At 41.4% G+C, this 24,757-nt stretch overlaps 1 protein-coding gene across 1 annotated transcript in view; it reads left to right on the forward strand.

Moving 5' to 3' along the window:
• LOC127440514 (ephrin type-A receptor 3-like) overlaps positions 1-24,757 on the forward strand; it is a 225,783-nt gene that overhangs the window by 45,017 nt on the left and 156,009 nt on the right. The window contains exon 3 of the mRNA XM_051697142.1: positions 20,655-21,315. Coding sequence (XP_051553102.1) covers positions 20,655-21,315 — 661 coding nt within the window. The remainder of the gene's footprint in view (positions 1-20,654; positions 21,316-24,757) is intronic.

The following is a 24,757-nucleotide window of genomic DNA, read 5'->3' on the forward strand; positions in this document are numbered from 1 at the left end:
GTCTCACACTACAGTCGATATGACCAAACTGAGTGCTAAACAAAATAATAGCCAATATTGTGATTTATGCAAAACCTGGTTGGCTCAAAACTAATAAAATGACTCTAAGCATGAATGAGTGTCAGTTCCCACAAATTCAAAGAACAGATCATATTTTGTCTGTGGTGAAAGACCTGAAATTGTTTTTTATTCTGATTTACTAGGCAACAGGTAGTCATTTTTATAATAGATGTGTATTAGAAATACACCAGTTTAACATTTAATGTTAGCATATGATGACAACTATATTTAAGAATGCTTTTTGTTGTTTTCAGCCAGAGCACTGAACATGTAATGTCAAAGTACACTCCTGTACCGCTGAAAGGTTCCCTTCATTTCTGATGAGGGAGGACAAGGCAAGTCTACCTTTTTGATAACTTTTTGCTACCTTTTTTGCTAATTGTTAAGCATCTTCACTGCAAAAAAAAAAAAAAAAAAAAAAAAAAAATCAAGATAAGTATTTTTGTCTTGTTTTCCAGTAAAAATATCTAAATATTCTTAAACTGGCATAAGATTTTAAGTCTTGTTCGGTGAGATTTATGCTTAAAACAAGAAAAAAATGTTTGCCAGTGGGGTAAGAAAAATAAACTTCGTTCAAAGGGTAAACAAAAATATTTTTCTTACCCCACTGGCAGATTTTTTTCTTCTTCTTGTTTTAAGTCTGTAGTTCACAGATTTTGTTAGATTTATCTTAAAACATGACCTATTATCTTACGCCATTTTGCTTGACAAGTAAATAAATCATGTTTTAAGAATGTTTAGATAATTCTACAGGAAAACCAGTCAAAAAGACTTGATTTTGAAATAAATGTTTTGCAGTTTACAATAAAACCAATGATGTATGTGTAGAAACATGTCCCACCCCAAAACTATTTAAGCTTTTTTATTGGTTTGTGTTTTTTTCCCAGAATGCCTTAAGTCACCAGGATGAAAGAGAGGTACTCTACTTCCATTGCTGGCTGTAAACAAGCTTTCAAAAAATTATAAAATATGCAAATTTGCACAGCATGTAAAGTAGGATAAGTGCCAAATTTAGTTACCTCTATCTTCACCACACTTTCCAGTATCTATAGATTAGCTGCAAGATTTAATAGCTGAATAAACTAATGAAGATATCCTTTTATTTCTGCAAGGTTTCAGACAACGTTGATGATGGTGAATATAAGTATAGCATTGCCCAACATGTTGAATGCATGGGCAGATGAAGTCAAGGAAGCACATTATGTTTGTCAACATACAATAAAGTGGGTGTTTTGTTACATTGCTGCTTTTGACAGTCTTTGTAGGTGATCTTGGTTTTTAAAAAACACTTTTATTTTGCAAGGTTTAAGATGTTTATTGTCATGGTGTCGTGCTCCACCAGACTAAGTTCATGATTAAACAAGAGTGTAAAAATGCTGACCTTTCTATGAACCATCCATGTTATGATTGTACAATTAACATTCCTAACCATACTGTAGAGTTATAAAAACAGTGGTTCTGTATCCACTTTTCTCATGATAATTTTTTATCATCTTCTAGAGGAAATGAACGGCACCTGTCATATTGACACTGACAAATGCGTCATCACAAATCTATGGAAACTTTCTCACCTTGTGAAAAAGGTTCCAAATGCTGCACTTAAGCATGTTTTGCAGCTGACTTTGAATTTGTGTGAGACTGACATGGAGAGAAATGGAGTGTGTTTGTCAACATACTACACTAATATATTGTAAAAATATTAGGGCATTTTGTGTATTGCAAAGTTTTTTTTTTTTTTGGTTTGTGTTTTGTGAGGTTTTGCACTGACAGCGAAAATCTATTGTTTTATTGCCACATAGTGATGTACTGTAAAAATGTTTTCATGCCAGTTCAGTACTGCCATCCTTCTCATGCTATTGCTTTTTAAAGAAAATGAGCCAGCACTGTCATTGATCAGGTAACATGCACACAAAGAATGTGGACAAAATGACACAATCGCCTATTATTAATGTACATTACTCTCAGTTAACAGGAGTTTTTATACATTACATTGTACATTACGTTATGTAATGCTTATATTGCTTAAATGCTTAAATTGTTTTTAAGTATTGTTTTTCTGTCCTTATTGCTGTTCAGCTTAGGAAATTGCTTCCATGTTATTGTAAAAAAACAAACAAAAATATATATATATATATACAACTGCAACCATTAGAAGGATTGTGTAAATAGGAACCCTTTGGCCAGTCTCTGTATTTCCAAAGAGGATGGATGGGGACATGATGGAGAATGATGGGAGTATTGATATCTCCTTGATTGTTTGCCTGCTGTACTCTTTGTATGATATTTATAATTAGTTAAATATCCAAGATATCTACGGAAAAAAAAAAAAAGAAAAAAAAAAAGGCATTCAATTCCTTTTATGAAGGCATAAAATTAATTGACTGGTCCCTAATACATGCATTATTCATGCATACTGTAAAGGCAATAAACATGTTAACCATAATTTGTTGAGTCTTGTTACTCCTGGATTTTTTGTATTTTTTTTGTTTTTTGTCCACTGATTTTAACAAATTAATCTATATTAACATCATCCCTTTCATTTATAAGAGTTAATATAAATAAAAAGCATAAATGAAAGGGTTTTGGATCAATTGGTGCCATAAAGAACCTTTTTTTTTTAGTTAAAATTAAAACTAAGAAAAATGGTTCTTCAAAGAACCTGTCACTAAAAGGTTCTTCTAGGGCACTGCTGCGAAACACCCTTTTTTTTATCTTTGTGGCACCTTTATTTTTAAGAGTGTGGCATGACTGGAAATAGCCTCCCAAGAGCATTCCAAAGATGGCCGACAGTGGACTGACTAGCTAGAAAGACTTTGATGAAGAACACATGTTCCAGGACTCTACAGGTGCTACTGCTTATGCTGTTTGCTCAGTAATCATTTAATAAAGCTGTTTGAATTGAACCCCATCTTGCATTTAGCATTATTATTATGATACCTGGGACTGTTGGAGACTGAGATGCTGCTACCACAGATGATAATAAAACCGCTTCAAGCAGGACGCGCCAGTTTAGTGTAAATAAAGCGCTTAGGGCACATAAGCAAATGGAACCCAACTCTGAGCACTTTTGTTACTCTAGAACAGTGCAAATAATCTTTGAAGCGAGCAGACTATTTAATTAAATCGCAGCCCTTTGTAATTTAATAATCACATGAGGTCATATCGTGGTTTTGATTTTATTTCGATTAATTGCGCAGCCCTAATTGGGGGTCTCTGCCTGGCAACATCTGCGGAAATAATAAAAAGATTACATGAATTAGCAACTGTGGCCAGTAGTTGACTTCAGAGCTCCTTGCATTGGCTGATCTCTTTAAGCTCATGCTCTTTAAAAAAAAAAAAAAAAAAAAAAAAAAATCTAAATATATATCCAATGCATAGCTTGTTATAATATTTAGACATATATATATATATATATATATATATATATATATATATATATATATATATATATATATATAAACTATTATTTGTCAAATTGTAGCATTCTTCTAAACCACTTGTGTCAGATTTTGCAATAATGCTCCAGTATGCTGTCAAACATGGCAATGAGTTATTTTGTTACCTGTCATTTCATACATCAAAATTCTAGCATAAATTGTGTCACACAAGGGTCAGACTCAGACCTGTGTATAATGTATGCAGAAACATAAGATGAAAGGGACTGGATCTAAGTGCATTGATAAGAACTGACAATGAACAAAAGAAAAACACAGGGATTAAATACACAGAGACTAATGAGCAAACAAGGAACACCCGGAACTAATGAGCACAAGAGCCAATGAACAAAGACAAGGAAAAGAACTACAAAACCAATAATCAAATGAAAGACAAAGTGAAAAATAAACATAGCGACCCCTGGTGGTCGTCAGGGTAATCCTTACAGAGTCTAAGGAGTGGCTCGATGCTCAACACATAAACAAAAATTAGTTAATGGGAGGAGCAGGAGGTGGAGGCTCAGGGGGCTCATGAGATGGAGCTACAGGAGGCAAGGGCTCAGAGGTTATGGCAGCTGTGAACTCAGGAGGGCAAGGCACAAAAGTTAGGGAGTATGGTACTGGGAAACAAGGCACTGGAAAGCATGGAAAAAGGGAAGCATAGCACTAGGGAGCAAGGCAGCTGGGAACTCAGAGGCCAGGGAAGCTGAGGATTCAAGGGGCAGAGACATTGGAAACTCTAGGGGCGGAGCCACTGGACAGGGATCAGCAGACTGGGCGGAAACCGCTGAACAGGTGTCATACTGGAAGTGGGCAGCCGCTGGGCACTGAACAGACTGGTAGCTTGAGTCTGACAGGTGCTTGTCACTGGAATGAGCAACAGACTGGTTGATGGCTGCTGGGGACTGGACAGGCTTGTCAGTGGCCTCCGTGGTCGGGAGCGCTGGCAGCGACTGGGGAACGGCCTCCATGGCTTCAGGCGCTGGCTCTGGGATGAGCAGAAGCCCTTTTCCTCATCTGGATGGCCGGGAGCACTGCTGTGGGAACTGCCTCCGTGGCCGAGAACACTGGCACGGACGAGGCTTCAGGTGCTGGCTTTGGGATGAGCAAAAGCCCTTTTCCTCTTCATCTGGATGGCTGGGAGCACTGCTCATGGTCGAGGGCACTGACTCTGGGACGATCGAGGCTGCAGGCGCTGGCTCTGGGACGGTCGAGGGTGCAGGCTCATTGACCGCGGCGGGCGCGAGGCTCGTTGACCACAGTGGGCGCGGGGCTCATTTACCACGGCAGGTGCGGGGCTCCTTGACCACGGCAGGTGCGGCCACTGGCTCGTTGACCATGGCAGGCATGGATGCTGACAGCGTCAAAAGGAACATTATCCTCATCCTCACATGGAAGACCTGTACTCTTCAGGGAAGTGTTGGCATATTCCCTCCATGCGAGTTCACCCATCTCTGGCAGATTCACATTACCAGAATAGTTCAGGCTTATCCAGTAAATGGATCTGAGGTGGGAATCGTCCCAGTTCGTCTGGTTTGCTAAATCATAAAAGCGTACCGAATAATCCAACATTGAGAGTCCTGCCAGGCATAGTTCCTCCAAAGCAACTGCTAGATCCATTTTTAGGTCAGTTCTTCTGTAATGTTTGTAGAAACAAAAGATGAAAAGGACTGGATGTAAGTGCAGGCTTTTAATTAAAACTCAGAAAAATAAATGCAAGAAACCGAAAAAAAAAAAAAAAACACTACAGCCATGAATTGATAAGAACTGACAATGAACAAAGGAAAACACAGGGATTAAATACACAGTGACTAGTGAGCAAACACGAAACACCTGGGACTAATGAATACAAGAACCAATGAACAAAGACAAGGAAAAGAACTACAAAACACATAATCAAACGAAAGACACTAAGTGAACAATAAACAAATATAGTGACCCCTGGTGGTCGCCAGGGTAATCCATACAGTGTGGTATGCTTGGTATGTATAGACAGGGTTGTCTACACCTGTGAAGGCCAAATGTCCTCATCAGTAAAAAAAAAAAAAAAAAAAAATTCTTAAAAAATCTTACATTTTCAAATCTAGTGATGTGCGCATTTGTGTGATGGTTAGGGTTAGTTTTAGGGGTAGAGTTTGGAAATAGAAAATATTGTAAGCCTGATATGAAATCAATGGAAGTCAATGAGAGATCATTATTATAGTCAAACAAACCTGTATGTGTGTGTGTGGGTGTATTTTCTGCATTGTGGATGTTTTATAGTCTCACCCCTTCATTTACAAGTATGTGTGGTTGTGTTCTGCATTGTGTCTGATTTATTGATTTTTATAAAAAAAAAAAAAAGGAGAAAATCTCTGTATTTTAGTTTCCCTATCTGTCATTCACTCGACGTTGTGTCGATGTAGTGACACTAGGGGTCACTCTTGGGAGCCCGAGACACCTCTGGTCTTTGATAAAAGGCCAATGAAAATTGGCGAGTGGTATTTGCATGCCACTCCCCCGGACATACGGGTATAAAAGGAGCTGGTATGCAACCACTCATTCAGATTTTCTCTTCGGAGCCGAACGGTCATGCCATTTGGGGACCCCAATGGGACTGCCTCCACCGGGTATCCCCCCGCAGACCTCCCATTCCCTAGCATGCTCATCTGCCCCGATCAGGCCTCCGGATCAGTCCACCGGCTCGTCTCACGGCGAGTTCGACCTCTTATTCGGAGCCCACGAAAGTGATGAGCTCTCGAGCGCAGCATCTGTGAGCGGGCTCGTCCAGTCGGACGTGGAAGCCTCAGCTGGGCTCCTCACTTCGAGGACAATTGCCCAGTCACAGGCTGACGTGGAGATGACGACATGCTTTCCCGGGCAGCTGCGATGGAGGGAACAAGACGTTGTGTCGATGTAGTGACACTAAGGGTCACTCTTGGGAGCCCGAGACACCTCTGGTCTTTGATAAAAGGCCAATGAAAATTGACGAGTGGTATTTGTATGCCATTCCCCTGGACATACGGGTATAAATGTAGCTGGTATGCAACCACTCATTCAGGTTTTATGCTGAGGAGCCGATATAAGGTCCAGCCATTTCAGCGGGTAGTTCAGCGTTGTGGCAGGAGGGACACGTCTCATTCCCTCCATCAGGGAACGGAGGTTACACCAGTAACCATGATGTTCCCTATCTGTCACTCACTCGACGTTGTGTCGATGTAGTGACACTAGGGGTCCCTATACGAAACGCCACTACTGGCTGAACTGTGTTACGTGAACTGGCGGTGTGTGGTGGGCAGACTCGCTGTGTGCCTCATAGCCAGCACACCAGGTTGACACGTAACCTCCCTCAACATAGTTATGAGTGTCAATCGGCCCTTTTTGGTGACAAGTCGACTACCCAAAGATAGAGACAGGCTTAACCCAGTCATGGCCTCTTTTCCCCTTCTCTTTTTCCACTCCCTAAAAAAGAAGGGGGATTATCTGACTGGGCCACCAGGTCTAGTCAGGGGGTGTCCCTCCCAAGACACCTTGGAGACCACACCTCGCCCAAAGAGAGGGAGGGATATTTAAGTGGAAGAATATGTCACATGGTCTTTCCAACCATGTGGAGAGCCTTCAAGGTAGATCCTGCCCAATGGGGGAGGAGTTACTACAAACATGGAGACTGGGGCAGAGGGGCTCTGCCCAAGGAAGACGCAGTTTGCCAGCAGGGAAATGAACTAGCGGAAGATATATATCGCATGGGGTTAGCCTTACAGGGAACCGCCACATGCGGAGCACCTACCCCAGAACTTAGCGCGTGTACTGGGCCGGCAGCAAGTCTCTCCGAACACTCGACTGCCACAGGGCTTGGAGGAAGTCAACCAGGGAACAAAGTTTGTGAACACTACTGGGAATTAACGGCGCACGTCTTCAGCTCCAAGGGAGGTGGAAGGCGCTATGTGCAAGTGATACACCCGGCCGGCTATCCCGGGCTTATCCGCTTGTGTTGCGTGCCACTACCTGGGACGAAACCGGTTCCGCCCGGAGGTTGTAGAACCTTGCAAAGGTGTTGGGTGTTGCCCAGCCCCCTGCTCTGCAAATGTCTGTTAGAGAGGCACCTCTGGCCATGGCCCAGGAAGCCGCTACACCTCGGGTAGAATGGGCTCGTAGCCCTACCGGGGGTGGCATGTTCTGGGCAAGATATGCCATAGTTGTGGCGTCAATGAGCCAGTGGGCGATCCTCTACTTGGAGACAGCGCTTCCTTTCCGCTGTGCACCAAAGCAGACAAAGAGCTGCTCAGAGACTCTAAAGCTCTGCGTGCAATCCAAATAGATGCGTAAAGCGCGCACCGGACACAGCAACGACAGGGCTGGGTCTGCCTCCTCCTGGGGCAGCACTTGCAGGTTCACCACCTGGTCCCTAAAAGGGGTGGTGGGAACCTTGGGCACATAGCCCAATTGGGGTCTCAGGATCACGTGAGAGTAACCCGGACTGAACTCCAGGCACGTTTCGCTGACAGAGAACGCTTGCAGGTCACCTACCTTCTTAATGGAAGTGAGCGCAGTCAGGAGGGCAGTCTTCAAGGAGAGTGCCTTAAGCTCGGCTGACTGCAAAGGCTCAAAGGGGGCTCTCTGTAGACCCTGAAGAACTATGGAGAGATTCCATGAGGGAACGAGGCGTGGTCTGGAGGGATTCAGCCTCCTGGCGCCTCTTAGGAATCTGATGATCAGGTCGTGATTCCCTAAGGACTTACCATCAACTGCGTCGTGGTGTGCTGCTATGGCGGCAATGTACACCTTCAAGGTGGAGGGGGACAGCCTCCCTTCCAACCTCTCCTGCAGGAAGGAAAGCACTGATCCGACTGCACATCTCTGGGGGTCTTCGTGTCGGGAAGAACACCACTTAGTGAATAGACGCCACTTAAAGGCATACAGGCGCCTCGTAGAGGGGGCCCTAGCCTGAGTGATCATGTCTACCACTGCGGGTGGTAGACTGCTTAGGTCTTCCGCATCCCGTCCAGGGACCAGACATGGAGATTCCAGAGGTCTGGGCGCAGGTGCCAGAGGGTGCCCCGTCCCTGAGAAAGAAGGTCCTTCCTCAGGGGAATTCACCAGAGGGGAGCTGTCGCGAGGAGCGTGAGGTCCAAGAACCATGTCTGGGTGGGCCAGTAGGGTGCTACCAGGATGACCTGCTCCTCGTCCTCCCTGACTTTGCACAGGGTCTGTACAAGCAGGCTCACTGGGGGAAACGCATATTTGCATAGGCCAGGGGGCCAGCTGTGTGCCAGCGCGTCTATGCCGAGGGGAGCCTCGGTGAAGGCGTACCAGAGCGGGCAGTGGGAGGATTCTTGGGAGGCGAACAGGTCCACCTTTGCCCATCCGAATCGACTCCAAATCAGCTGGACCACCTGAGGGTGGAGTCTTCACTCTCCCCTGAGGGAAACCTGTCATGACAGCGCGTCCGCTGTAGTGTTGAGGTTACCTGGGATGTGAGTGGCTCACAGCGAAGAGCTGCTGTCTCCAGAGGAGGAGACAGCAGGCGAGTTGTGACATACAGCGAGAGCGCAGACCGCCTTGGTGGTTGACATATGCTACCACTGCTGTGTTGTCCGTCCGAACTAACACGTGCTTGCCCTGGATCAACGGCCGAAACCTCCACAGGGCGAGCAGAATTGCCAATAACTCGAGGCAGCTGATGTGCCAATGCAGTCGCGGGCCCGTCCAGAGGCCGGCGGCTGCGTGCCCATTGCAAACAGCACTTCAGCCCGTTTTGGAGGCGTCTGTCATGACCACGACGCGCCTGGAGACCAGTTCTAGAGGAACACCTGCTCGTAGAAACGAGAGGTCGGTCCAAGGGCTAAAAGACGGTGACAGACCGACGTAATGGTCACGCGGTGTGTCCCGTGGCACCATGCCCATCTCGGGACTCGAGTCTGGAGCCAGTGCTGAAGCGGCCTCATATGCATCAACCCGAGCGGGGTGGCCACCGCCGAGGACGCCATATGCCCCAGGAGCCTCTGAAAAAGTTTCAGTGGAACCGCTGTTCCCTTTTTGAACGCCTTCAAACAGGCCAGCACCGACTGGGCAAGCTCGTTCGTGAGGCGCGCCGTCAAGGAGACTGAGTCCAACTCCAAACCGAGAAAAGAGATGCTCTGAACCGGGAGGAGCTTGCTCTTTTCCCAGTTGACCCGAAGTCCTAGTCGGCTGAGGTGTGAGAGCACCAGGTCCCTGTGTGCACACAACACGTCTCGAGAGTGAGCTAGGATTAGCCAGTCATCGAGATAGTTGAGAATGCGAATGCCCACCTCCCTTAATGGGGCAAGGGCAGCCTCTGCGATCTTCGTAAAGATGCGAGGAGACAGGGACAGGCCGAAAGGGAGGACTTTGTACTGATACGCCTGACCCTCGAACGTGAACCGCAGGAAGGGTCTGTGTCGAGGAAGGATCGAGATGTGGAAGTACGCATCCTTCAGGTCTACCACCACGAACCAATCTTGATGCCGGATGCTCACCAGAATGCGTCTTTGCGTCAGCATCTTGAACGGGAGTCTGTGTAAAGCCCGGTTCAGTACTCGCAGGTCCAAGATTGGCCGCAACCCACCACCTTTTTTCGGTACAATGAAGTAGGGTCTGTAAAACCCTTTCTTCATCTTGGTTGGAGGGACAGGTTCTATCGCATCCTTCCGTAGGAGGGTAGCGATCTCTGCGTGCAGGGTGGCGGCGTTTTCGCCCTTGACCAAGGTGAAGTGAATACCGCTGAACCTGGGTGGGCGCCTGGCGAACTGAATCACGTAGCCAAGTCGGACGGTCCGGATCAGCCACCGCGACCGATTGGAAAGCGCAAGCCACGCGTCCAAATTCTGTGCGAGGGTGACCAAGGGGATAACGTCGTCGGACGTACCGGCAGGTGGGGCCTCGCGGCGGGGTGGAGCGCGAGGTGCCACAGCACGTCGTGGCTGTGCTGAGTCTAGGGACATCGAAGCACTTACCTGTCTCCTTGTGACCACCCCCGGAACAGCCTGGGACGGGGGAGGAAGAGGCCTGTTTTTTCTTACGAAAGCAAGCCGCGACCGCAACGTTGCAGTGAGAACATGAACCATTCACAAACGCTGCTTCCGTGTGGGTCGCGCCCAGACACGAAAGACAGCGAGCATGACCATCCTAAGTTGAGAGATAACGACCGCAACCAGGAATAACACACAATCGGAAAGGCATCTTTAAAAAGCCGTTCCGTGTGTGTGCTCTTTTAGAGAAATATATACTCTTTTAGAGGGGAAAAATGCTCTTTCAGAAAATATATACTCTCTAGTTTTTCTGCCGAAACACCCAGGGGCGTTCTCTGCAGTGCACCATGCAGAGGAGGGAGAAGCCGCAGAAATGCGCCGTCAGATCCAGCAGAGGTGAATGAACAGTGATATTCAGCTCAATGAGCATGACCGTTCAGCTCCGAAGAGAAAATCTGAATGAGTGGTTGCATACCAGCTCCTTTTATACCCGTATGTCCGGGGGAGTGGTATGCAAATAGCACTCGCCAATTTTCATTGGCCTTTTATCAAAGACCAGAGGTGTCTCGGGCTCCCAAGATTGACCCCCTAGTGTCACTACATCGACACAACGTCGAGTGAGTGACAGATTGGGAACAGTATGCAACAAAGGGCTGTGTGGTATCAAGGTGAAATTTTTTGGCATTATACTAAGTCCCAATGCTGGTGTACTGTCTTACTACAAACTCGAAAGTATGTACTTTTCCACCAGCAAAGTACATACCTTAAGTGATGCAGCCCTAGTCTCAATACCAAGATCTCTTAAATAGACATTATTCTCTTTTTCACCACAAACCACAAACCATATTTAATCAAGATTAACTCCATACATCATGAAAAAATATCAGATTAGCAATCTGAATTGAAAGACTTCACTGGTCATTTCCAGTCCGTAATTGGACCACATACCGTGAATGTATCAGTTGGAGATTCAGAACCCTGTTCGTAGTTACGTTTGTACCAGACACTTCATTCAACATTCCGCCATGTCTCTGTGGATTGTTTACATTAGATTCAGTGATAGTAGTCTCTTTGTTTTGCTTATATGGCAGTTATTTAATGGGAGCAAACTGTAAGGCTAAATCAAGTCTCACAGCTGCGGCTTGCATTTCATACTTGAGGATTATCGCTTTGACCCGTGACCCTCTTAAACTGCCAACAGCGCAGCGTTCTGGAGAGGCTCACAGGAAAGCCAATATGTTCCCAAAGTGGCCAGTTCACCTCCGTTGAATATTTTACCTTATTCACTCAATCGGCTGCCACTTGACCCTCACAGGTCAAAACTAATACTGCTTTGCCTGTCCCAGATGTGGAGGGTTTATTTTGGATTGACTCTTAAATGACTACAGTCATTTAGGGAGTGTGTGGGTGTCTGTTACTACAATATAAGAGAGAAATGGATTTTTCATACCGAACGCGTTTTTGTGTCTGTCTGCACAGTGTCTAACTTTTTCTGTGTGCAAGAGTGTGTTCGGTCTGAATGGTCCAGACGTAAGAAGGTTTGTTTTGTATCGACTCGCAATTGGCCATTCAGTAGTCATTTAGTGAGCGTATTTGTGTATGTTAAAATGGAAGGGAATAACGAGCCATTCACACTGTTTTTCAATTGTTTTTCTATGTAAACCTGCTAGATGGTCAGCTTTGACCATTGCACCGCATCTTGTTGTTTTGTCAGCATCTCGGACCGGACCGCTGAAAGAACTTTAACTTTTAAATACATTTCTTTTAAAAACGTTTCTCTTTACATTTGTAGTGCAGCATCTCAATTTTTAGTACGCTCTGTCTGAACTGCCCCTAATACAGCTTTCCTTGTCACAGATGTAGAAGGCTTTCAAATTGCCGTGATCATTTAGGGAAAGTGTTCATGTCTGTTACTAAAATAGAAGACAATAAGGGTCCGTTCACACTGAGTGTTTTTTGTATTCTAGACGGACGCCTTTGTACGTTGCCCCTTTCCTTGCTGTTTTTTAGCATCTGTAACAAGGTTCGTTGTTGTGTGGGAAGGAGGAAGCTGGGACCGGGTTGAACAGTACATATAGACATTTATTGTTGCACTTTTCAGTCGCACACAATAACACACTGCTTCACGCTGACACGTAGACACACACACACACTGCCGCATGTGTCTCTCTCTCTCTCTCTGGTGTCCCCAGCTCCTCCTTATCTCTCTCTCCCGCTGATTGGGACAACTCAGCGCCAGGTGTGCACCCTCATGGCCCTGCCATGGCCTCCTCCTTGTCTAATACCCAAAATGTCCAATTCAAGCCGGGGAACCAACTGGCCTGACCTACTCCCCCCCCCCCTTCCTGGAGGGGAGGAGTTGCCCCTTCGGCCGTTCTGCTGCCTGCTGGTCTTCCCTGCCTCCTGGAAAACTGAGTAGGATGAGGGGAGGGAGAGGGGAGAGAGAAAGAGAGCGGGAGAGCCCGAGAGAGAGAGGGGAGAGAGAAAAAAAGAAAAGAAAAACACTCCAGTTCGTCGGCCCCAAACACGCTGTCACATGGTCCTCAGCCAGCTGCACTGCCTCCTGGCAGATGGCAGCGGGCTCCTCCGCCCCCTGGCGGATGGCAGTGGGCTCCTCCGCCTCCTTGCAGATGGCAATGGCGAGAACTCCGTGACAGCGCATCCTTGTAACAAGGTTCATTGTTGTGTGGGAAGGAGGAAGCTGGGACTGGGTTGAACATAGACATTTATTGTTGCACTTTTCAGTCGCACACAATAACACACTGCTTCACGCTGACACGTAGACACACACACATACACTGCCGCGTGTCTCTCTCTCTCTCTCTCTGTCATTCCTGGCTCCTCCTTATCTCTCTCTTCCACTGATTGGGGCAACTCAGTGCCAGGCGTGCACCCTCACGGCCAGGCCATGGCCTCCTCCTCGTCACAGCATCTTGCTGAGGAGTGGCACATTTTTTAGATGATGTGTCAATAAAAAAAAAAAAAAAAAAACGTGTCTCAAGACTCCTGCATTCTTTTAGATTTGTTGCACTATGTCTATGTTTGTTTTTTATCAACAAATTTTATTGTTTGTATGCGGTAATTTAAATAGTTCTTCTATGTAAACATGCACTAGATGGTTGTCTTTGGCTGTTGTTCTTAGACGCTGTGTCATGTTAAACAGAACTTCGAGACTCCTGTGTTCAGTTGTATCCATTACTCTGCATCTATCTTTTTTTTTTTTTTTTCGTGATAACGCATTTGGTCTAACCAGCTCCTATTACAGCTTCCCTGTCCCATATGTAGAAGGTTTTTTTAAATCAGCTCTCAAATAGCCATGGTCATTTAGTGACTGTGTATGTGTCTGTTACTAAAATAGAAGGGAGAAATTCACATCGAATGATAGAAAACAGGTAACCCTAATAACGTGTCCTCCAAAAGGGGCCTTCACCCCCAAAAAAAACAGACGTTCTTTTAGGGATTTAAAGTCAATTGCACATAAGTATCTTAAACTACTAGATGATTGTGGGACACAATTAAGTTAAGCCAATGAAGGTCTGAGCAGACCTCCTGATCTGACATGTTTGCCTGGCTTCAAAGCAGTTGAACTCTGTGAAGGAATGGAGTTAAGATAAGACTCAAGGGAGAGGCTAATTAACAAGATGCCCACTTCACCATTATGACTGCTACCTTGATTGAGGGTGGCTAAGCTTTACCTCCTGTTCAAATAGCCTGTTTTTCACTCTACAATTGTGCGTGTGTTGGTATGGAAGCCGAGGAATACCGATTAAAAAATAATAAAGGAATAATCTATTCATTTGAAAATAAAAATGTGAATAAATAAACCAGTTTATAAATAGGCAAATAAACAGATGCATTCAAATGTGTTTATTTAATTTATGTTTAAAAATGTAATGATATTTAGCAATAAAACAGCACATTAATAAGTCATTTTTTAATGCACTTTTTAAAGTGCATTTTAAAAAAGCATTTGGCAATTGCTTTTCTTCATTTATTTGCCAGTTGCTTTTTATGATTGTTTGACTTTTCCTTTTCTTTTTCCATTTGCCAGTCCATACCTGTTGAAGCCGAGGGGTGCCATTTAAAAAAATAATGAATTAATATATTAATTTGAAAATAAAAACGTGAATAAATAAACCAGTTTATAAATAGACAAATAAATAGACACATTTAAATGTGTTTATTTAATTCACATTTAAAAATGTAATTACATTTAATAATTAAATTGTGCATTAATAAATTGTGTATTTAATTCATGTTTAAAATGCAGTTAAATGTAACAATTAAATAGCACATTAATAAGTCATTTTTAAATGCACCTTTTAACCCTCTGGGGTCTGAGGGTGTTTTGGGCCCTGGAGAAGTTTTGACATGCCTTGACATTTGTGCTTTTTTCAGTTACTTGAAAACATATTAATGGCTAAAGTCTGATAACACTGTATTCAGCACAAACTGGGCTACAATAATATGTGAGCAACATGTATGTGCATGTTTGTATTTTTGAGAAAATAATGTTTATGTGTGGTTTTTGAAAAAAACAAAAATTTTACATCACTGAAATAAGGCCATATAACACATACTAAATATTTGTTCACAAGACTTTTGAGAACTGGATCTTGTAGCCTAGTTGTTGCTACAAAATGATGTGAAAACCATCCTGATCACTCATTCATACAAAACAATATAGTCATTTAACTTTTGTAAGACACTTTTAGTGTTAGAAAGGCCATATGCGAGGAGGCGTGGATGATCATGAATATTGATGTGATTCACACCTGAGGAGACAAAGACCCCTCCCCTGGGCCTATCAATGAGGAATGTGACTGAAAGAGAATGAATGTGAGGAGACTTAATGATTGAATGTATTGTTTGTAGCTTATTCACAAAATCAAGTTTAAGTTAAAAGAAATAATCTGAATATACATTTTCTTTACATAAAGACTTTACTTAAAAACTTTAGACCTACACTACTGTTTAAAAGTTTTAGATCAGTAAGATTTTTTAAATGTTTTTTAAAAGAAGTCTCTTCTGCTCACCAAGGCTGCATTTATTTGATCCAAAATACAGCAAAAACAGTGATATTGTGAAATATTTTTACAATTTAAAATAACTGTTTTCTATTTGAATATATTGTAAAATGCAATTTATTCCTGTGATCAAAGCTGAATTTTCAGCATCATTACTGCAGTCTTCAGTGTCACATGATCCTTCAGAAATCATTCTAATATGCTGATTTTCTAATATGGGCATATTTACACATTTACACCCGAACAGATATTTGCCAGCACAAGCTTCATTGATGATAATGAGGCAGCATAAACACTAGTTAAAATATAATATAAACATTCATATTATTTTTATATCATATTACATATCATATTTATATCATACAGTATACAATTTAAATACCTGCTTTAGCTGAAACAACATTTAAATGTAACTAAAACTTGCCTATTAGGATATATTTCAAATTTCAATACTCTGAAAACTGGCTGGCAAGTCTGGAAATAGTCCAACTAGTAAAATATGTACATGTTTATATAAAATAGCATGATACAGTTTTCCGGTGATAGGAAAAACAAGTGCACACAGAACATTACAGTGAGACACAGAATATAAAACAAGGTAAGAGTATAAATAGACATACAGATAATAGGACAGAATGGCGTATGTACAGGTGCAAGTGGTGATGTATGTGCAAGGTAGGGGTATGTACAGTTATAGAATTAAATATGTGAATTTACATATGCAGATGGGATATGTATTTACATTATTGCACTATGGGGGTTCCTGAGGCAGTTTAATTGTTCATGTGGAAGATGGCCAGAGGGTAACAACTGTTCTTGTTTCAATTAAAGTTATACCTTTTAAGTGACATGGCTTCATTTCACACAATTCAAGCAGTAAATGGGGAGAGCAGGGGTAAAACACTTGTTGATTTTTGATCATTTGTATTCAGAAAATGTTTAGCCTAAAGCAGCGTTTCTTAAACTATGGGTCACAACCCAAATTGGGTTGCATAGCCATACATGTTGGGTCGCAATGCATTTTAATATTAGTGTAATTATTTCCTTAGTAAGTAAAGAAATATGTGCACATGCGCTCTGTTCAGAGCACTCTTCCACGCTGTTGTCCTCACCAGGACTGTCTTTCAGCTTTTTTCCACAATATAATTTGACGGGCACACTCTTTTTCTCCGCTAAATCAGGCAAGGCGAGAGTGCTGTCAGGCGCTGTGGTCAACGGGTTACTCAGCTCGACATTTTTCATGACACCATGATTAATGTGTAAAACTAGCCAAACATAATGATGACAACTTCCACGATTAACTTGTTTGTCTTGGTTTTATATTAAGGATCAGAAAGGTGAGGAGAGGAGCACCAACAATGCATTTTATGGGCAAGTTCAAAGTAATAAGTCGTTCATAATAAGACGACATCCTCACACGGCACCCGTAGTTTAAGAGAAAGACGTGAAAATTCTGTCAGAACAAGACGAAAAGCAGTTTTTCCTGTTAAATAGTTAAGAATTGATGTTACGTTGAACATAAGCAGAAATATGTGAGTAATGTCTATCAAAGTGTTGCTTACAAACAATCACTCTGCAGCCTACTGTTATACAGTATGTTATGCACTTTTCTTTCACAGTCCAATCCTAAATAAATAGAAAGACATCAGTATGATGAATAATGGTCAGCTTGACTAATATATTGACTAATATAACTATGGAATTTATGGTTTCTATGGTTGCCATGGTAAATGTTTGTAGGGGTTACAAAATATAACAATCTATTTTTCTTTATTTCTACAATTGGAGAGTGTGCATCTTTAAATGTTTTTTTTTTTTTTATTTTTATTTTTTTTTTTTCTGAAAGAATAATAATGATTTCTTTAATAGTCTTTCTATATCACAATGTTTTAGACATAAAAAAGTGAATACATTAATGGATAGGCTATAGCAAATAACATATAATCCACGGTTTTGTAAGTGTCCCAAGTAAACACAAAACTTCTAATTTGGGAACTGGACTGAGAAATTTTAAGAACCCCTGGCATAAAGCTTTGACATTTTACCTCAAACATCTAAGATATTTTAGTTGCCATTATCTGTGTCAATTAAATGTAAAACACAAATTGAGTCTGATACAATTAAACTCTAAATTAATTAATGTTAAATCCGTAATACCCAGACTACAGTTGCAAGAGAGGTATGTGATAAAAGTAGCAATACTTCACAATGCGATTTAATGCCAATGTACAGTGTGTTTAATTTGGGTATAGCTACTGTTATTGTGAATAAACATATTTATGAAGATGTGCACAACACAAGAAGCACAAACTTTATTTGCAACATTATAAATAGTCATGTACACAGCAGGTAGATATTATACAGTATTTTTAAATTTGCATTCCAAAGAGACCATTTTTAAATGCTTGACAACAAGTAAAACACAACATTAGTTAATGTTAATGTAAAAAAAAATAAATAAATAAAATTAAAAAAAAAATTAAAATTAAAAAAATTACAAATTAAAAAAAAAAAAAATTTAATAAAAAAAAAAAAAATTTAATTAAATTAGTTTACGCTCTACCATTTTCAACAAAGTGTGCTCGACTTCTGTGTATCAGCTGGTCCACCTTTTCCCGATCATACTCAGGCAATTATTTGAATAAAAAAATAAACTTAAAATGTTAAAAAGGTGGACATAATGTGTCTTAAGTCGAATGTGATATCACTGAAAGTAGACGTGGTGTCACCTCTTGATAGGAGCAGATGAGGGAAGGTCTGGCTGCACAGAGAAACATTTGCTTCAGGGATCCAGCTGCTAAGTAACTCACGCCAGTGGAGCACGAGCATGGCGGCCGCATGCTTTCAGTCAGTGGTATGGATCAGTTCTGTTGATGGCATCGTGGATGGCATCAACCTTGTCAACCTTGATGGCATCGCGGTTACTGGCTCCCTTCCTGTACACCTACCACTGTGCATGTTCAGGGAGGACCGCACTCTGCATTTAACTGCAGCAGCAACAAGTGACCATTAACTTCTGATACGCCTTATGTCTGTTTCTTTTGCACAGGCTTCATAGACCACATCTCCTCCGAGTGGGACTTGGGAGAGGGGTTTGTAACAGGATTAAAATGGGAAAAGAGGAGGCGGGAACCGGACGGACCATCAAAGTAATATTTAATGTAAAATTAAAACATAAAGACAAAACACAAATGCACACACGGCAGCTGCGTGTGGCTCTCTCTCTCACTCGAACTGCCGCATCCGGCTGCCTTTATCCCTCTCCTCGGCTGATTAGTAAAAATTACTTATTAATGTGCTGTTTTAATGCTAAATATAATTAAATTTTTAAACATAAATTAAATACATTTAAATGTGTCCATTTATTTGTCCATTTATAAATTGGTTTATTTATTTGATGATTATTATTTATTCAAATTAACAGATTGATCATTTATTCCTTTATTCTTTTTTATTTGGCACTCCTCGGCTTCCATATGTTGGAGTGGCTGTGAGAAGGAGGATTTATGAATGTTTCGTGTATGCTTTTGGTTAGCTAGTTTTTTTTTTAACGTATATATCAATTGCATATGGCCAATTTCCTTTCAGATGGTAGTACCATGTCATGCCATACTGAAATGTGTAACTGTATTGTGTATGTGTGTCTGGAGAGCCAGAGTGTGTAACACAACCCTGTAGAATTTTGTATAACTACCCATTTGTGGTAAAAAGCTTCATGACTTCAGACAATGCATCCCCAAAGAAATTTTCCATAGCGGTTGGGTTCAGACCAACATTTGGAAATAAATAAACAGAAATGCATAAACCTGCATTTATCCCTGTATAAATATTACTCCAAATGTCATAATTATTACACTTGAGGGAAAGAACATGCCCTCGCTTTCTGCAAGACATTTAATGGCCATGTCACTTTGATCTGTGATGTCCGCCCATTCCCACCACTCAGCATATGGCTCAGTTTAAAGCCGAACTGCGTTAGCAATTGACCCTCGTGCCTCAAATTGCTTTTTCAAACTGTAAGCTAATGGAAGCGTCTCACACAAAACTCTCATCATCATATGCTATGACATCATGACAGAACCGGCAAGTGATGTAAAGTGCAGACTGTGCTGATGCATGGAATAAAATACTTCAAATGCTCAATAGCGCTGTAGTGGAAAATAAGTATTTTGGAGACAAACTAATGTACTCTGGTCTATTTGCTTGAATGTGCACCCATATTCAGCTGCCACTCAGTTTAAGGACTGTTAAAAGAACACAGTGCTCATAACACTCCCTGCCTTCTTTCAGTTACACAATGGATTGTTCCCATCATGGACTATTCAAGAAATTTGAGAGGATTGCCTTAGAGTGGGAACTCAGGTGGTCAAGCAATTTTGAAAGCTATGATTCATGCATGCTTAGTATTTGAAGTGTAGCATGTTATTCGCTGACTGATCAGTAGTTCAGATGAATCCTGAAATCACTTCAGATAATTTCTGCAGCAAATTATACAGAGAAGGAATATAATTTATTGAGGCAAATCAGAATCTTTTTATTTTTTTCCCAGAACAAGGCACTCACAAAATTGCTCTCCCTTTCAAGAATCCCTGTATTGTTTATTTTCATTCCCTTTAAGGATTAGAAATGTTACTTGTGCATGAAGTGTTCCAAATGAAGGAACCTTAGACAAGTGGAAGCAGATGGCAAGAGATGATGGGAGACAGATTCCCTTAAATGTGTCTAATGCTGCCTATACAACTGCACACACACACACACACACACACACACAGACACACACACACACACACATACAGAAAAGCTGTCACAAATGGCACACTATAATCTATGCTTTTACAATATACACTATGCACTCAGCCATGTGTATGAATTTGCAAAGTGTAGTATCAGACCAAATGGAACAATTAATGTTTTTTTTACTACACTGCAGCACTCACTGTTTTTCAACTGACAGAAGTGATGTTCTAAATACATGTGTTGCCTTGCCTCTATCTTTAATCCATATCAACTGAACCTTATAAGTGTGAACTCTGAGAGCTTTACTTGCAACCACAAGAACATAGAATAAAAGTGTGATGCACATTTCTGTAAGACATTAAAGATGCAATGAGTTAGAGGGATATTCACCTTTTTACAACCATAACAGTTTTTCTCTCTGTTTGCAGTGGGAGGAAATCAGTGTGATGGATGAAAGGAACACTCCCATGCGCTCCTACCAGGTGTGTAACGTGATGGAGGCTAATCAGAACAACTGGCTTCGCACACGCCACATCCCACGAGATGGAGCACAACGCGTCTACATCGAGATTAAATTCACTCTCCGTGACTGCAACAGTCTGCCTGGAGTCCCTGGCACCTGCAAAGAAACTTTCAACATGTACTACTACGAGTCCAACAACCCAAACCTGTGGTTTATCAAGGAGAGCCAGTATGTAAAGATCGACACCATCGCAGCTGATGAAAGCTTCACACAGACTGACGTTGGTGATCGTGTTATGAAACTGAACACAGAAGTGCGGGACATCAGTAACTTGAGCAAGAAGGGTTTCTACCTGGCTTTCCAAGATGTTGGGGCTTGCATTGCTTTGGTGTCCATGCGAGTCTTTTATAAGAAGTGTCCTCTTGCAATTCTCAACTTGGCCCAGTTTCCCGACACAGTTACAGGTGGAGATTCTGCTTTGGTGGAGGTGCGAGGATCATGCGTGAATGACTCGGAGGAGTTTGAGGCACCAAGGATGTACTGTAGTGGCGATGGTGGATGGCTGGTGCCAATTGGACGCTGCGTCTGCAAGCCAGGCTTTGAAGAGAACAAGGACTACTGTCAGCGTAAGTTGTCAATGCAGCACATTGTGTTTCTATTTTGGCCAGAAAACCTTAGTTGAATGATGAATTTCAAAGCTGGTCCAGGCTGGTTTGTGCTGTTTAGTGCTGGCAAAGCTTGTTAAGCAGCATGAAATTTCTGTTGAAGCTGGTTGAACAAAGTACTATAGTTTTGATGGTTAAGCTAAATAAGTCTTCTGCTTTGTTCGGGTCAGAAAAATGACCCAGTAGACTACAGTAAATTAGCTAAAAATCCCATAGATTTCCATTGAAAAGGTCCCGACAGATATATATGGATCATGATGTTATAGAGACTTGGTGATGGTCTCTTTTGGCCACTAAGCAACCATCTAGCAACCATTCAGTTATGCCTTAGCAACCAACTATCAACCCCTGAGAAATGTCCTTGTATCTACCTGACATTCCATAGCCTAAATATAAACAAGTATCAGAACAGTGTAATAACATGTTTTTTACTTTTTCATTTATTCATTCTTTTAGAGAATCTAGACAGTCTAGACATTTTGACCAAATATAAGATCAACATTAGTTTTGTTCACTGTTTTTAAATCTTAACAACAAGCACACCAGCATCTTATTCTAGAGATCAGGGGCCAGATTCATAAAAATTTTCTTAACAAAAAGTTTTATTACGTAAGAATGTTTCAATTCATAAAGAACATTCACAAGTATATTTTTAAGAAGTCTTTTCAGGAGTACAAAATATTCCTAACTTGTTTTCTGAAGTTAAAAAAATAAGAAAAAAATAAGTAGTTAAGAATGTTTTTGTGAATCTGGCCCCAGCATCCTGGTGATCTATATGCTGGTCTTTTAAGTAGGGTTCTAGTGTGAATGCATTTATCACTGTTTATGGGATTTATTGGATACAATGAGAATTCTACAAATGATAAAACTGAACAAAATATCTGGAATCTGGAATTTTTTTTAGCCATTGGAATCTTGTGCTTGCTTCTGAAGTGTGTGTGCGTTTGGGAGCAAATGCAAATAAGCTTGCGATGAAAGTAGCTAAGGGCTTTAGTGACTCATTCAGATTCTCTCTGCACCTCGTTTCCCAATGTTGGGGAAGGTAGCTGTGCTCCAAGATACAAATTACTGAGACATAGCATTCCTCAAACTATCTGTTCTGTTTACTTGCTGTTTGTGCAAATCCAAAGGCCTCTAGCAGGCAGTCTAGCTTTTTTCAAGAGAGTGTCTTTGTGAATATGCAAGTGTGTGTTTTGTAAGTCTGGCAAAGTTTTTGGCAAAGTTTCTCCAAGTTAGTCTAAACAAGCTGTATGAGTGAATTAAACTCTCTCGTGATTCTGCAGTGACTTTTTACTTTTTACCTCACTTTTTAAGGTAGTGTAATAGTGCCTCACACCAAAGATCGAGTTAATGGCTGTTCACACCGAATACATCCTTGAGCTTAAAAAAGCTAGATGCAGCACCATGAATATAGCAGAACTCAGGTGTCTCAGTGTGCGTTTTTAACAGCTGAAGTTCTTTATAACTTGATACAGTCAGATACACTGAAAAAACAGCCAGATGTGCCACAATGGCCAAAAACATCTGTTTAGCACATGTATCAGAATTCTTGACCAGAAATATACTTTTTAAATGCTGAGATCAAACCAGCATCAATTGCTCTCCAAATTCATCTTGCTTTGTGCCTTTGCGAGTTTGATTTCAGTGTAGCCTGCAAACACGTCAAAACATAAAAAATAAATAAAAAAAGAAACACTTCAACCAACCAACCCACACACCTCTCACAGTATCAAGCCTCTTGTTGATTAAATTTGCAGCTCAGTGATAATTTGCCTTTTAACCTCTTCTGCCAACTCCCAATTATTTTTCTTTACTTGCACGGAACATCTTTTCGCAGTGTGTTACTTTTGGCAAAGTTCTGAACTCTTGGGCTGAATTGGAAAGCAGGTTGGAAGTGAGGAAAGGACGGTTGGTTCCTGTTTGAGTGTAATTTAGGGGATTATGTTGGTCTTTGTTTGCACATTTGGCTGTTTCCCATCTAATGGCTGCTGAGTGGCTTCATGTTGTTTGCTAATGGACAGCTGGAGTGACACCGAGGGACCTGCTGAGGAGCTAATGATAGCACCTTTATGATGAAACGTTCACACCACTCGCATGGATTTGTTTTCTTTTTTTTTCCGTTAGTTTATGCTGTTTTAAAGGCAGAAAGGTCTACTTCCTCTTAATTTTGAATGACAGTGTTGTACTGTATCCTAATGTTGTCACATGACCTCACTTACCTTGCATGGTGAATTCTGCAAGTGGTGTCCAGTCTTGGACAATCTTGTGAAAAAATATGGTTATTTTGCATTTGCATTTTTAATTTAGTGTTAAAATGTCTTGACTTCTGGCCCTCTGATCAAATAATGAGTAAACAAGTAGATGTTTAAAAATCACAGTTGATCTTGCATCTGGTTATTTCATCACATTTGAAACTTTTGTATATAGTGCATCACATTGAAAAGCTGTTAACTGGTTATCAATATTTCCAGACTTTTGATGATATTATAGCTAAAGCTCGATTCAGTTTGAACTGATTTACAAAAATTAATTGAACCTACCACTCTAACACAATTTTTACGGCATTTTTATTTTTTATTAGAGCCGCTATTAAAGCTATAGAGCCACTATTTACACTCTCATACTCGCAAGTTGCAAGACAAGAAGTAATCTGGAAACTTGTTTAATGACATGGTCTTTAGGAAAAGAAATGGCCCAAAAAAAGTGCATTCAAACTGCTGCGATGTTTACTATGTTGCTTTATTTCATAATTGTGAATAAATCGTTAATATATGATAAATCACCAAGCCCAAGTTGCATACTGCACATTTTAGAAAATGTATTATGTAACTGGGGTATTCCATGTATTTGCTTACTTTGCACAGTACATATCCTGCAAACTGCAAACCTAATACAATGGTAGTATGCCATTCCAAACATTCCCTTACTATCAATTTTGAATTTCAAGAATTTTAACAAAAAAATCCACCCTCGGCTCATCTCTCCTCAATTAGTGGGTCAAGGAATGGTTACTCTTTGCAAAATAATCTTATCAGAATGTGTCAGTCTAATAAATTGCTCTCATTCGCTCAGTTAATCTTATTCAAGACAAAAATAGCTGTATCTTTTCTGGTCCAATCTCTTTGTCAATCATGTGAGAGGTCAGTGGAAAAGAGGAATAAAGGACTCACCGAAGGCCTATCTAACAAGAGTTCATGACTCAATAAACAGAGATTGACCGTGTTGTGTTATTTCTCAGTGTGGTGGTCCCCAGACCAGCATTACGAAATGGCTAATCATGGAGGTCTATTTCGCAGCACAAGGACAGAGGTCGCCTTATATATGGCCTTGTCCTTCATCAAAGGTTGAGTAAAAGATGAAGGTGAACTTTCTCTTTAACTGTTTTTTTTTGTTTGTTTGTTTG

Source organism: Myxocyprinus asiaticus, chromosome 5 (assembly GCF_019703515.2).
Source record: "Myxocyprinus asiaticus isolate MX2 ecotype Aquarium Trade chromosome 5, UBuf_Myxa_2, whole genome shotgun sequence".
In the NCBI taxonomy this organism is placed as follows: Eukaryota; Metazoa; Chordata; class Actinopteri; order Cypriniformes; family Catostomidae; genus Myxocyprinus; species Myxocyprinus asiaticus.